The sequence below is a fragment of the Benincasa hispida genome, chromosome 3 (assembly GCF_027475165.1).
Source record: "Benincasa hispida cultivar pf3 chromosome 3, pf3_genome.v1.1, whole genome shotgun sequence".
NCBI classification, from domain to species: Eukaryota; Viridiplantae; Streptophyta; class Magnoliopsida; order Cucurbitales; family Cucurbitaceae; genus Benincasa; species Benincasa hispida.
This window is the reverse complement of record NC_143480.1, coordinates 41591881-41607523: the sequence shown is the minus strand read 5'-3', so window position 1 is coordinate 41607523 and position 15643 is coordinate 41591881. Positions and strand designations below refer to the sequence as shown.

At 29.5% G+C, this 15643-nt stretch overlaps 1 protein-coding gene across 2 annotated transcripts; it reads right to left on the bottom strand.

Annotated features, from left to right (window-relative positions):
• Positions 1 to 4750: 4750 nt before the first annotated feature.
• On the bottom strand, positions 4751 to 15212 carry LOC120072843 (chaperone protein dnaJ-like protein). 2 transcript variants are annotated; one of them, XM_039025362.2, is made up of 10 exons: positions 14764 to 14951; positions 10074 to 10353; positions 9480 to 9939; positions 9175 to 9292; positions 8932 to 9051; positions 8221 to 8307; positions 7372 to 7448; positions 7129 to 7256; positions 5863 to 5999; positions 4751 to 5015 (listed from the first exon to the last, which is right to left on the bottom strand). In XM_039025362.2, the coding sequence occupies exons 3-10, from the start codon at positions 9707 to 9709 to the stop codon at positions 4938 to 4940; spliced, it is 975 nt and encodes a 324-aa protein (XP_038881290.1). In that variant the 5' UTR covers positions 9710 to 9939; positions 10074 to 10353; positions 14764 to 14951; the 3' UTR covers positions 4751 to 4937. The 2 variants fall into 2 exon arrangements, with proteins under 2 accessions (XP_038881290.1, XP_090167571.1); XM_090311445.1 differs by having other exon boundaries at positions 9480 to 10353; positions 14764 to 15212.
• Positions 15213 to 15643: the final 431 nt, after the last annotated feature.

The following is a 15643-nucleotide window of genomic DNA, read 5'->3' as shown; positions in this document are numbered from 1 at the left end:
TGATAACCATCATTGAATGACATGCACCCTACTTTGTTATTATATTTTTATATTACTTTTTAAAATTTAATATTGAATTATATTTTTCAGTCAATTCCATTTATGAATCAAAATAATACTCTATAAATATAGATTCTTATGAGATATTTTTCAATTTATTTTTATGACATTTGCAAGTGTTGACAATAACTTGAACTCATTATCATTAAAGTCTTTATTATTTTCAAATACTAGTTTATTAAATTGAATTATCATATTTCAAAGGAATTAAAAAATCTTTTAAAAAGTTTATCTTCATTTCTAAAATTTAGTTAAGATTTCAATGATTGAAAATAGAGAATTCTACTTTAAGTAATTGTTCTCACAAGATTAGAAAATTGATAATAAAATTGTTATCATACATTAGATACCAAATAATTAAGTTCTTATTATTATGAATGAAGCAATTCCCTTCATAAATAAATGTTTTATGATTCTACAATAACACTTCCCCCCTCTTTTTAATATGTCAACGTGTGGAGCATTTTCATGAAATTCATAGGATGAAACAATTATTATCATTATTATTTTTTTCGGTCCTATAATGTTATTTTGACTTTAGGGATCTACATAAAACCATGGTCCAGTGTTTTGTTTTTTTTTTTTTTTTTTTTTGAACAGTCAACCTCTTTTAATAGTTTAAAATTTAGATCGAAATTTTAGTAGGAAGAAAATTTCAATTTTCTTCAAATTTCACAAAATTTCGGAATTTCCATTGATGTTTTGAAATTTTCATCGTCGAATTTATTTATTTATTTATTTTTAACCATTTGTTATGCTAGTTCAACGGAAGTTTTTCTTTTCTCTTTTACCATTAAAAATATATATATTTTCAAGAAACCACATATTTTCATTCAAATCTTTTTCATTAAATTTTCACATTATTTCACCTCAAACTTCAATTGATGTAAATTCCTCTCATTTTGGAAATATCCATAGAAATATAGATATCGATAAAAATTTCAAAGAAAAATATGAATATTAATGGAAATTGATAGAAATTATTATAATTAGTAAATGAAATTTTGATTATAACTTAATTAGACTATAACTGACAATTTTTTTTATCACAATTTCTATAAAGTACAACATTTAAATGTCTATTATAAATATTTGTGTACATGTTATGCGATAGTAGAAATTTAAAAAAGAAATGGAAAAAAATTAAAAATAATATAAAGTTATATTTTGAGGTGAAATGATGTGAAAAATATAAATGTTTTAGATTGTTAAAGAAAAAAACGCACATCATTTCAATTTGCGATGATATTGTTGGTGGAGAATCAGAGGATCAAACACTAGAGATCGAATCATATTGCATCAAATTAACATCAACATCAACACCAATTTAAGTTCAACTCCACGAAACAAGTTTCTTCGAAAGCCTCGTGCGAACACTAATCCTCCAAGAAGATTAACAAGTCCGAAGGCCGATCATCCAAGAAGATCAACAAGCCCAAAGGTCATCCAAGAAGATCAACAAGTCCAAAGGTCAATCGTTCAAGAAGATCAACAAGTTCAAAAGCCGATCATCTAAGAAGATCAACAAGCCTTAAAGTCGGTCATCTAAGAAGATCAACAAGCCCAAAGGTCGATCCACCAAAAAGATCAACAAGCCCAAGAACGATGAAGATCAACAAGTCCAAAGATCGATCGTTCAAAGAGATCAACAAACTCAAAGGTTTAAGGAGATCGACAAGCCCATCTAAGAAGATCAACAAGCCCAAAGGTCGATCCACCAAAAAGATCAACAAGCCCAAGAACGATGAAGATCAACAAGTCCAAAGACGATCATTCAAAGAGATCAACAAACACAAAGGTTTAAGGAGATCAACAAGCCCAAAGGCCAATCATCCAAAAAGATCAACAAGCCAAAGATCGATCCTCCAAAAAGATCGTCAAGCCCAAAGTCCGATAATCCAAGAATATCAACAAGCCCAAAGGCCGATCATCCAAGAAGATCAACAAGTCCAAAGGCTCAAGAAGATCAACCAACTTAAAGTTTATAGTTTATTTTGAAAGCATCAAAATCCTATGTATTAGAGATTGTACTCATTCCCACAAAATTAATACAAATACAAAGTTCAAGTTCCATGAAATAAATTTCTCTTGAAATCTCGTGCAAACAGACATGATGCGAAAATTGAAAGCTAAAAATTGAGAATAATTGGAAATTAGGAAAAAGTAACACATAGAAAATAGTTAATATGACATTGGCATATGAAATTATAGAATTATGTGTAATCATGACCATAAAATTGAAAAATTTGAACTCAACGGTTAATTTTAAACAAAAAATCAAAATTTTCTCAAAATGTTTCTCAAAATTTCGTCAAAATAGAAGGAATCATAATATTCTCGAAATTTCATCGAAATTGGGGAAAAACGAAATTTTCCATAATCAAGACTTCGATGGAAATTTTAAACTATGCTTATGTTTAATATTATGCTTTTTACATCCTTCTTATATTTAATGTTATGATTTTTCTATCCTTGTTAAGTTATGTTAGTTTAAATACTATGATTTTTTATTTTTGTGTTTACTTATTTTATAATAAATAATTTACACTTATTTTATATGCAAATATTTTATATTCTTAAATTTTGCAATTAAATTTCAGTATTTGATATTACTTTGTAGTTATTTTTCCATTTTTTAAAATTTTTACCCTCGCATCGACAATTGAGTAAATATTTTACAATTATACATCTAAATGTTGTCTTTATAGAAATGAATATTAAAAATTGTCAATTATAGTCTAATTCAGTCACAATCAAAATTTCGTTAACTAACTACAACAATTTTCATAAAAAAAAAAAAATTCAAAATTTTCATCGATATTTCGATAAAATCGTGACCTCAATATTTCCATATACTACATATTAAAAATGCTCCCATAATGATGCAAAATTATTATTTTAATCAATTCTAATAAAAGTGCTTTTTGTTTTTGGTTTTTAAGGGAAAAAACAAACTTAAATAATCAAAACTTTGAGAGAATCTTAGTCACAACAGAATCACACTCTTTAATAAAGATCGCCCGATAGACAAGGGAATTAACAAAACCATTGTGGCAACTAAGAGTGACGATTAGCAATTTTCCCAAGTGCTTACCATACTCATAATAAGAGTGTTCAAATCATCCGACAATCTGAACAATCCGAATCACCCAATCCAAATTATAAAGATTAGGTTAGATTCATTCTAATTTCGGGTCGGGTTGAATATTTTATATTTATTTAGGATTGGGTTGAGGAGAAAATAGCCAAAATGGCCCAAAATAAAAGGCACAAATGAAAAATGAGTACTATTTTGAAAATCAATGAAATTTTGACCTTTTGTTTATGTCATCATTGTGTAAAATTACCACTTTAACCCTAAATACATTATTCTTCTATTTTCTTAATTTTGTAGCTTTTTTTTTTTTTTGCGTTTTTCTTTCTACATTTCTTCTTCCTTTTTCTTTTGTTCTTTTTTGTGCATTTCTTCTTTTTTTCCCTTTCTGTGTTTTTTTTAACGTTTCTTTGAATCAAATATTAAACATAGAGTATATAACATTAAAGCATCAAACATCAAGTGAATCGAGCATAGAGCATACGACATAGGACCTACAATACCGAGGATCGAGTAGCATGTAACTAGTATATAGTATAGAGCATATAACATAGAGCATATAGTGTAATGCATCAGGCATGAAGCATCAAGTATCAAGAATTGATGATCCAGGATCGAGGATCAAGGATCAAAGATTGGGTAGCATGTAGCTAATATATAGCATAGATCATATAACATAAAGTATAGAGTGTAGAGCATCAAGCATTGAGCATCAAGTATCAAGGATCGAGGATCGAGTATCAAGTATCAAGAAAACTTATAAATCACATCACGCGGATGAGTTTTAGGGTCAAATGAGTAAATTCACGAGATGTTGACATAAGCAAGATGCCACTTTTCATTCAATTTAAAAAAGGTACCCATTTTTCATTTGGCCTCCAAAAAAGATCCATCTGTACAAAAAAAAAAAAAAAAAAAAAAAAAAAAAAAAAAAAAAAAACCCTTGGATTGAGTTCGGGTTACACTTCTGGACCAAACCCAACCCGAATTTTTAATGTTATTATATACATTTTTATGATGTATGAAGTAGAGATGTCCACAGGGTTAGGCATTTCATTCCCCACCCGCGAAATTCTCTACGAGATCGGGGTGAGGATTCCCCATGGGGAACTCGCGGGGACCGAGTTCGGGATGAGGATTCCCCATGGGGAACTCGCGGGGACCGAGTTCGGGATGGGTCCACAGGATCTCGTTCCCGCAAGTTAAATGAACATCTCTAGTATGAAGTTTGTAATAGATATCTTGGACTTTGATATTTAAAGTTTGAGTTTTATGAAATCTTAGTTATTAGTATGTGTTATGCAAAATTTAAGTATTTCAAGTTAATAAAAAAATGTAATAAAAAGATAAAAGAAAAATAAATAACCTGACAATCCAACCTTGGATTGTAGACCTTATTGTGTCATTTGGGTGGCCAATCCAATCAACCTAAATTTTCGGGTTAGTCTAAAAAATCTCTCCAATCCAACCCAACCTATGTACACATCTAGCTCATAGCTTCTTTAATAAACGCTTATTGGTCCTTAATAAATTGATATTCTACATAATAATAGAAAACAAATGAAATTGTGTTGCGTACAAAGCTAAAGAAAAATATGCAAATAATTGAAGGATAGATTATATTTGGAATATTAGAATTAACATAATATACAAACAATTCTCCAACCTTTGTATTTTTAACATATGAGTTTTCAAATTCATTAGTTCAGTGACAAATATGAAAGAAAACTTTGAAAAAAAAAATTGAAAATAAAGAGTTGCAATACAACTTACAAGTTTAGCCTTAGTCGAATGGGTCGATTCTTGGGTCGTGCTCACTTGCCATCAACATCCCCGTACAAAGACATGTTGGGCACATTACCTAAGTAGACATATAGATTATTATAAATATAACAAACTCAAACATATAACTTATCAAAGGCTTATTTTAGTTAATAAATCCAAGTGTATCTTCTTTGTATTGTTTTAATTTTATCGAATGTGTCCGACAACATCAGTGAGGACTGTCACAATGTGATTGACCTTTTTTTTTCTCCATTGGATGTATGAGGAAGAAGTACCTCAAATTTACATCCAATGGTTATTAAAAAACATATGGATTTTTTTAATCACATCATACAATTATTATGAGAACCCCAATGTGTTGGATCAAAGACTTCATTAAATAATTTTTAGCATAGATTAGCTTAACAGTACAAAATCAAATCTTTTGACACCAAACCAAGAAACCACTCAATGAAGGGCCACCAATCTTTGCTCTTCTAATGCTTTGTGAGCAAGGTCATGAGCCAAATGGTTATATTGGCAGTTAATATGAGTAAAGAAAAGCTCTTCAATGGTTTGAGCCAAAGACTCGACGTTATCAACAAAGAAAGCCACCTCGGTAAGGTCATTTATATTGTACTTTTGATTAGTTCTCCATAACTATTAAAATATATAGTCAAGTTGTGAAAAAAAAAGACCATCAATGATCATATAGAAACATTAATTTTTTTTAAAAAAAAAAAAAAAAAAATTGAAAGAAGACATAAGACAATAACACAAATTGGGGAGAAAAAAGGGTTTTAAAAAATTATACTGCCGAACAAGTTGTTTTAAAAAACAGATTATTTCTAAACACGACAGGGTAACAGACCCATGATGCTAGATAATAGGTAATTCCAAGGACTCTTGAATTAATAAAGAACGTTTTTGATAAAATTTTGTACCTTTCCTGCACCGGAACAATTGAGACACCTTTGAGTTTTGGGCATTCGTAGAGGGCGGCTAGAAGAAGCAGATAGTGAGATGGGGTCAGCACTTAAGCATACGCCACTTGAAGAACATCGGGCACAAGCCAAATACCCTGTCCACGAGATTATGAAATTGGTTAAATTATAAATTTACTCCATAAACTTTCATGTTTATGTCTAAACTTTAAAAAGTATCTAATACGTCATTGAATTTCCAACTTTGCTTCTAATATTTTTTAGAATTCACAAATTTACTAGACATAATTAAAAGTGAGCTCCATTAGACATGAAATTCAAGTTTATATGTAATACTATAGACCAATTAATTTCCTAAAATTTTGAATATGCCAAAGACCTAATAGACACAAAATTGAAAGTTTAGGGGGGACCTATAAGGCATTTTTTAAATTCAAGGACCAACGAAACACAAAATTGAAAGTTTCATGACATATCAGACACTTCCAAAAGTTTAGCTGTATTTTGTTTTCAGATTCACTGAGTTCAACAAATGTGTTTGACAAACATCACAAAATCTGTCTCTGAAAACTATATTTGGATATTGTGATTCAAATATTGTTAATTCTGAAAACAATCTTTTTATGTTTTCATTACTTCCAAACTTTGAAATTTATATTTTAAAATGCATAACTAAATTAAATAAAGATAACAAAATTTAAAAATATAGTATGTCATGTTATAAACTGAAGTCATTTTAAAAAATATAGTATGTATTATGTAATCCATTATAAATTATATAATTTACAAAATAATAATTATACAATTTTTTTAACATAAATCATAGGTCATAAATAAATTAGTAATAGTTTATTATCAATTAAATAGTAGTGGGCAACTATAACTAGTTTTATGATTTATAAAGATATAGTATTAAACACATTTTAAACAATTGTTTAAATTAGAATCCAATTTTTTAATCAACTACCAAACACATATCTAAAAACTTGAAACACGACGCCGTTTTCATTGAATCCCTTTATTTTTAAATTTTCTACCAAACAGCCCACAGACCAGATGGACACGAACTTTAAAAATTTGTAACCTAAGAAAATTTTAAATGGGGTGGAACATAAATTTAAACTTGGATGTAAGATCTTAAATTGAATCGGGATGCTATTTTATCATACCACATGAGAATAACATTCAATTCCACAAGTTCAAAACTAAACTATGAATTGGAGAGTAAAGAAAATATATATAGAATCGCTTCGAATTAGCACATACCAGTTCCATGACAATATTTGCACCTTTTTTTCTCTTGTTGCTCAACATTGTTAGCTTCAATTAACATCAAGGCCGAAATGACACCGACAGCTCCACCTGAAAATGACGCCACAATGGGATCCACTTGACTGAAATTGAGATTAAAAAAGAGAGAGATTGAAGCAAACACGTGGTTCGTTAGAGACAAACATTGAATTAGCTACAGAATTCAAATTTAGAAAGAAGTTGGATTTCATGAAATACCTTAATTGCATAGGCAAATGCATGTTGCGGATGAAATCTTCGTACGAAGTGCCACCTAATCCCAATTTTAGCTCGAGCTGCCATGGGAAGGGTTTTTTCACCGGCATTTAGATAGTCGGAGCCATAAATAGACAAGTATGAAATGTTGAAATTCATTGAGCATGACTGTTAACACTTTAATAAGTTAGCAATGATTTAATTGAAAAAGGGGATTTCATCACCATGATTCAGAACCCATATCCTTCCTTATTTTCCTGAAGCAGTAAATATTAGATCCATTCGACCCAACTTGTAGCTTGCATGGTAAAGCATATACAATATCTGATAACTATTCACTCTCAAGTCTCATATACGAAGAGTTTCTAATAGAAGATATTAAGATACCTTATATTCCATCAAAATTCTTTTCTATTATATTTCATATTCTCATGAATCTTAAAAAAAGGCCATCACCATTTAAGTACGTTTTATAACACAAATAAAATATTTCTACTATTCTCAAGCTAAAAAAATTTATCCCAAGGGAAAAATATTTGCTGACTCTGTTTTGATATAAACTCAAGCAATTAAAATACCAATCTCCAAAGAATACTAAAAGCATCCATATTACTAATAATCACAGTTAATAAATATCATGCTGGTTTTTAAATTCAAGAAAAACCTTTTTGTTTCTTTTATTCTGTTTCATCATTTCATCAAATTTTTGGGCTGGAGTGGAGTGGTAAAATGGGAAATAGCAACCGGCATACAAGGGCAATACACCGTAAGCAAGTCTAGAAGTAGAAGTAGAACTATGCATAAGGGTGAAGAACAAGAGCCAATAGAAGAGGGGGTAAAAAATCAACTTACAGTTGGGGCAATAAGGCCACCAAATACAATTATTCCCCATATAACTGACAAGCTGGTTAAATATTGCTGCTTCAACGTCTTCGGTGTCTATAGAGGAAGAAGGGAAAAAATCACTTTAGTCAAATATCAATAGATAAAGTTCACCAATCAATGTCCCCGAGTCACTAAAACACAAAAGAGAGAAACAAGAAACACGGTGCATCATATAAGACCTTTTTTTCAGACTTGGCTATAATTAAACATATGTAAAAAGTTTAGATACAATTTGCCCATCATTAAAGAAAGTGAACAACTGGACATTAACCACAAATATAGTTCGTAAGGAAATAGAAAAATGGGTTTCAGTTTTTACTTCCAAATTATGTCTGCAATCATCTAAATTGTTTGTGATGGTTGTAACAGTCACGCACTAGCCTAGCATCTTTATTAGTGAAGCCATCTTCTGTAGGATGTCAATGTTTAGATCAATTTCTCAATGTAACAATGACTCTGAGCTTCCTGACGCTGGCAGAAAAAACCAGCATTATAGCGTTTCATTATGAACTTTGTGCAACTAAGTACTAACCTAACCATAATTCAACTAGTTTAAGAATATATTTCGACATAAGAGGTCAAAAGTTTGAATCGCTCCAACCCCACATCTAAACTCAAAAAAGGAAAGAAAAGAATTGAAGATGTTGTGCTTATACGAAAGAAAATTTTGCCACTTACCACGTGGGGAAGAAAAGGAATAGATGATGGCATGTCAGGCATTTCATTCGCCTCTTCATTGTCATTCTCATCAATAACTTTTAGATTCTTTAAGCGTTGTTGAATTCGTAATCTTCTAACCTAACCACCATTCACAGATGAATAGTTAGAACTGATAATTCTATTCCATTAGGTGATAGCTTTACGAACCAAAGTTTAGGGAGAGAAAAAAATAAGGGATCCACTTCCGATTAGAAACCTAACCTCTTCCATTAGAAGAAAAATTTTATTACGACGACTCCTTATGTTGTCTTGGATTTCCTGGAATTGCATCTGAACAAAATCCTGAACGGTCTCCGGTCCTTCTATGATACAGAAGTTACTGAAAAGCAGCAATAGAACAAGGAAAGCAATAAATTTCATCTACATAGAATAAATAAAACGAACTCCACAAGTAAACCAGTAGCTTCTTTGTCAAATTTTCTTTTAAACTCTCTGCAAGTTCACAACCGATTACTTTTCGTAGTCGCCACCAAACTTCATCTAAAAAGAAACAACCAAAAACCAACCTGGGAGTGTTATCATTATCAGAGGGAACTGAACCAGACGCGCCATCGGACGAAGAAGAGCAGATGAGTGGCGATCGTCGGGAAATGCTTCTAGAGGGTGCATTGAGGGATTTGCAGCACCAATAATCGATGGACAAGAAAAATGAAGTTCTGCAATGGCGAGAGGGCCTCAAGTGTGAAACTGGAAGGCGAAAATGAGAGGAAGGAGCGAAGGTAGAAGGCAGTGACATCGAAAACCGCAAAAGAGAGAAGAAAGCGAAGGATTAAGAGGATTTTGAGGGAGAATTGTGAACTTTGGAGGTTGGGAAATGGAAGAAGATGTAAGAACGAACAAGGGGATAGGGTAATTAGATTGCTTGGCTTTACCTTTGAGAAGCGTTTGCCATTCTGCCTCTACCTAACAGTTCCCACTTCCCATTTAAATGTAGCTTTACACAATGAGAATCTGAGAATAAGGGGACTGCTATAAACAGAAACAGTTGTTAAATGGGAAATTTGTAGGCACCAAAAAATTCAAATAATCCAGTTTTTTTATAAAAATACCGATGGATCCTTTTACTATGGTTGAGATTACTGAAATATACTCGTACTTACGTGGAAAAGCCTATCTCTCGCTCTCTCTTAGTCTCTATATCCCTAGTCCTTTACCCGCCTCACTCTCACTCTTGCCCTCTCTCACTTCCTCTCTCGCTCACACTTTTGCACATCATTGTTTGAATTGGAATCGATACCATGGCTTCGACTCCTCAGCTCTCAAATATCCATCATCCTTGGTCTTCTTCAGGTTTCCCAAATCATTCAAAGTATGAAATCAAGCTTCAAAGAGTAGAGTCGAGATTTAGCCGTTGGTCGCACATCATTTGTCGGAGTTGTGCTGGAAAAGGAGAAGGAGAACGAAATCGTGTCGGAGGTGAAGAAGAAAATTGTGTGAATAAAGAAGGAAAAAAGAAATGACATATCTGTAACTTCACTTGTCCATGACATCAGCTAAAATTATCGCATTAGTTTGAAGCTGATAGAAGGTTTAGAGTGTCGATGTCAATGTCGAAGTCCTACAGATTTCTATAAAAATTACAAAAAGCTTAAAAGATATTTTTGGTCCTAGTTAGTAATGATGATTTAGTTCACTATCTTCAAATCTTAACAATTTAATTAACTCGTAAACATAAGTAACAATTGAGGTTTTGTTCCATAAATATGTGGTTTTTTGTTTTGTTTTTGAAAATTAAGCTTATTTCATCTACATTTTTTACCGATTTACATTTTTCTTAAGTACAATGGTTGAATTCTTAACTAAATTTAAAAAACAAAAAACTACTTTTTAAAAATTATTTTTTTAGTTCACAAAATTGGACTTGATTTTTGACGACAAAGAAGAAATTTGGATTTGGGAGTAGTGTCTATAAACTTAATTTTCAAAAACAAAAACAAAAAACAAAATGGTTACTAAACATGTTAATATTCTTTACTCTTTGTAAAGAAACGTACTATTAAGTTTTAATTAAAAATTTTACACATATAGATTGATAAATACTCTTTGTTAAGAAACCTATTATTAAGATTTAATGAAAATTTTTACAATTGACAACAAATCTAAAATCAATATTTTTATTAGTTATAAAAACTAAATAATTACATATTAAAAAGCACCTAATCTTGAAGAGTTTTTCATGACAGAATCTAAATTTCACAAATTTCAAAGTATAGACTAGATTGTTACTTATTAAATTTAATGGTCTAGATTATTACAAACTTATAAGTACGGAGACTAAGTTGTTACCAACTAAAGTTTATAAATTAAATTGTTTCTTTCATAAAAGTATATGGACTAAAAGTGTTTTGCAATCTCATAAAAACAAAAATAAATGAAAATAAGTAAAATAAATATTTAAATTAGTAAATATATATTTTATGTCTTTAGATGTGTTTATTATTTATATTATATAACAAGAGTGACATTTTATTACTTTTTTTTTATGTTACATGGATTCTTTTTATGATATAAAGAAAATATTGATTCACATCTAAAGTTGATGTCGAACTCATGGAAGTGTGAAAATATAAACATATGAAAATTTAATACCATAAATTTTCTATAAGCATTTTCTATCGAGTCAACTAGCATAAAATATGAGATTTGAATTCTTCCTTCATATTTGTTGGAACTAAAAAAGAAAACATTTTGTCTTGGTTTAGATGTTGGTTTTTTATTTTGAATTTATTCTTCTTAAGTTTTAATATATAGAGAGAGGTTAAGAAAATATTCTATTTTAATGATTTTTATTGCCTATATCAACAGAAAAGATGATTTATAAATTAGGTTTCATGTGGAAAAATAAAATAATCTAATATTGGTTCATTCATTATCATTACTAAATAGAAGTAAAGATGTTCGTCATCTTCAAAACTCCCTGTTTAAGTGGGGAATGGCAAGAGAGTAAAGAAAGATTCTCCTTCAACTAATCAGGAATGGAGACAGTGAATGCATTTTTCGCCGTCGTTTTCCTTCAGTTTGCCCTTTTTTTAAAAAAAAGTTATTATAATAATTTTGTATTGTGTTATATTAATATTATATAAATATTACTAGTTTGAAGTTGCACGTGACTTAAGTTTTTTTATAATAAAATTTAAATTGTAATTTAATTGTTCTTTATCATAATTTTTTTATTCAATATTCATTGAGTGTAATTAGTGAATATTTGACATAAAATGAAGTGATTTAAAAATAGTGCCTAAAACCATATTTAAGTTAATTTACAATGAATATGAGATATTTTGAATGCAATTGAAAACCTTTTAGATTTTTTAAAAAGGAAATAAAATTTTTAAATATGAACATACTTATGTAATTAAATTTAAATTTTAAATAGTTGACATGAAATTTAAAAGTATAAAAAGAGAAAAAAAAATTATATAGAAATAGATGAATGAATAAAGTTAAAATACATGTAATGTTATTGGAATAAAAGTAATATAACACAATAATATAACTTAATTATTGTTTCATATAGGTTAATTCTTTGATATATACTTTTGGGAAGATAATGATTTTTGGAGGGGAAAGAAAGAAGGAAAATTTGTACGGATGATCCAAAAATTGGGCCAAAAATGTCAAATGATACAACTTTTAGAAAAATGTCAATGACCCTTTGCTGACATCAAATTTGGGAAAAATTACTAGAATATACTCGTGCACACATGGAAAAGTATCGCTCTCCCTCTCCCTCTCACTGATGATCCATTTGCGAACATCCATGGAACAATGGGTCGTCTTCTTCCTCCTCTCGTCCGTCTCGCTGTTTCCAATCTCAGTCTCATCGGTTTCACTCTCGCCCGTCTCACTCTCATCAGTCTTCCTCTCGCCGGTCTCACTAATGATCAATTTGCGAACATCCATGGAACAATGGGGCATCTTCTTCCCCTTTTGCCTATCTCGCTCCTACCAGTTTTACTCTCCCCGATATCGCTTTTCCTTTCCTCACTCACAAAAATACTATTCTCTTTCTTGTTCGCTCTTACTGTTGTTCACTGGAGTTGGTCACATCGGAGCTACCTGTGTGAATTCACCGTGCCGGAGAAGAAGAAAATTCGTAAAGGAAAGAAATCGAAGAAGAAGAGATGATGCGCAGATAGGGAGAAAGGAAAAGGAAATATGAAAAAAAAAAAAAGAAAAAGAAAGGAGCTCGAGAAGAAGTTGTACATTTACAAGATCATGACATCAGCAAATGTGCATTTGACATTTTTCAAAACCTCGGTCATTTGCCATTTTAGACCTTTAAAATAGATTTTTTTGTACAATTTTCCCCGAAAGAATGGAAGAAAAATATTGGAAATAAAAGTTTTCCGGAAAAAAGATAGTTTGTTATTTTTTTTGTAACCCCTCATCAAAGTCTTTTTTTCCATGTATTTGGTTTAAAAAGTCTATTACAATTATGTAATATATGTATATGAAATTCAAAATAATACGATACCTATAAAATTATAAGTGTATTCAATTTTATTAATTCAATAAAAGCTAAAAAGAATTTAATGTTTCTGTAAATTTATTGTTGAGAACAAATACATAAAAGTAATGTGTACTAAAAAAATAAATAATTAGATAATGGTTGTCTAGTAATTATTGTTTTAAATTACTTTAAAAAGAAATATTTCTTTCCTGAAATGAGACACTCATTTCCTTTAGTTTTTTTTTTAATATATAAGGTAACAAATAAGTAATTCTAAAAAAAGCATTTAAAAAATATATAATGTAAGTATTTTGATATCCCATTCAATTGTTTCATTTAACTGATAAAATCAAACTTAAACATCCTTTTAAAATTAAGTTTAAACATCCTTTTAAGATTTTATTTAATGTTATCGTGTGTTGTATTCACAAGATATTTAATTATTTATTCTTTTAGAGCAATATCCCTGAGAAGAAAAAAAATTATTGACAAAAATATCTTAATTTCACATATCAAATTATAGCTTATTCAGTTTTATTTTATATTTATTTTACTTCATTTGTTTTTTAATCAAATCTTCATCTAATCGAGATTTACTAAACAAAATCTCTCATTGACGGGTTTAATTTCCAATAACTAGTAATATAAACATTTTAACTTAATTTTTTTTAAAAAAAAAATAATGGATACAAATGAAAGATTGAAAAGTTTTCAATTTTCTCTTCTTAAATTCATGCAAATCCAAGATTTGAGTGTCTCTTAATAAAAATCTAAAAAATTAAACAAAATTGAATCATGAAAAACAAAAAAATTATCAATAAAACAAAAAACCTATGGATCAATCAAGAAGTAATAGTGAGATGATTCCATAATTCAAATAGAGAGAAAATTTGAGGGTGAATCCTCCTCTTCTTCTCCCTTCTTCATTTTTCTTAAACTGCGATTGAGTTTTTACCAAAAAGAAAAAAGAAGAAGAAAGGATGAAAGTGAAATATTAAAAAATAAATAAATAAGCAATTTTCTCTCTCTAAATGCATGCAAATTCAAGATTTAAGTATTTTTTTTTATAAAAATCTAAAAAATTAAACAAAATTGAATCAAGAGAAACTGCTCAAAAACTAATATTAGGATGATTCAGAATGATTTGTGTGACTAAAGAAATAAAGAGAGAATCTGAGAGTGAACCTTTCTTTTTTGTCTTCCTTCCTTCTTCATAGAATGAATACAAATGAAAGATTTCATCATGCAAATCAAAGATTTAAGTGCTTCTCTTAACAAAAAAATCTAAAAAACCTAAACAAAATTGAATTAAAAAAAAGAAAAAACTAAAAACTTACCGCTCAATCAATTGATTAGTGTGAGTAAGAAAACAGAGAGAGAATCTGAGAGTGAATCATCTCTTCGTCTTCCTCCCTTCTTCATTTATGAACCTGGAATTGAGTTTCTACCGATGCGATTTTTTTTCTTTGGTCGGATTGCACTCACTATTCTATTGCTTGTTGTTTTCTTTCTTTTATCGATGAATGGTTTAAAAATGTTGACCACAAAATAGGGAAATACAGGGCAAAATGGGAAGAACCTTGTAGAGTATTAGAGGGTGAAAATTAAATGGAAAGTTAGTGAGCATATACCATAACAATCACAGAAGGATGGGAATTAAATCAAATTATTAACTAACCCTTAAATCTACAATTATGGAAGTATGGAAATTTTAGTGGGTTGAATCATAACTAACCGAAAGTATAATGGGTATATGTTGAAGAATGAAAGGCAAAATAAAAATGCAAAGATTCTTCCATTTTTGGCCCTTTTAATATAGTATAGATAGATATATATATAGATATTTAAATTTTAAGTTTTATTGTTTAAGAGTTAAGATGATAAATATGTTTAATCACACATTTAAATTTAAAATAGATATATGAATATCTTATAGACAATTATTTTTTTTCTATTGAAAAGTTTAAAATTTCTCTTTAAATTCAAATCATCCATGTAAAATTAACTATATAAAAAAATTAATGAGAAAATTAATTATTTAATTAAAATGTTTTTAGAGTAGTTATTTAAGTTCTCATTCTTTGTTCCATAATGGTAGAAATTGTAATAATTGTATAAGTTTAGAAGTTAACTTTTTATCATTTGAGCCCAATTTCTACAATTATTGTAACTTTAAGAGTCCAATTTTAACACCTAAAGAAGTTTAAAGGTCCAATT

What these genes read in the sequence shown, in the direction of transcription:
- LOC120072843 (XM_090311445.1), bottom strand. Translation starts at nt 9,709, where the DNA reads ATGTCACTGCCTTCTACCTTCGCTCCTTCCTCTCATTTTCGCCTTCCA. An exon ending in GATAATGATAACACTCCCAG is followed by an intron (nt 9,293 to 9,479) that starts GTTGGTTTTTGG and finishes GCTGCTTTTCAG; the next exon opens with TAACTTCTGTATCATAGAAG. An exon ending in TTTTTCTTCTAATGGAAGAG is followed by an intron (nt 9,052 to 9,174) that starts GTTAGGTTTCTA and finishes AATGGTGGTTAG; the next exon opens with GTTAGAAGATTACGAATTCA.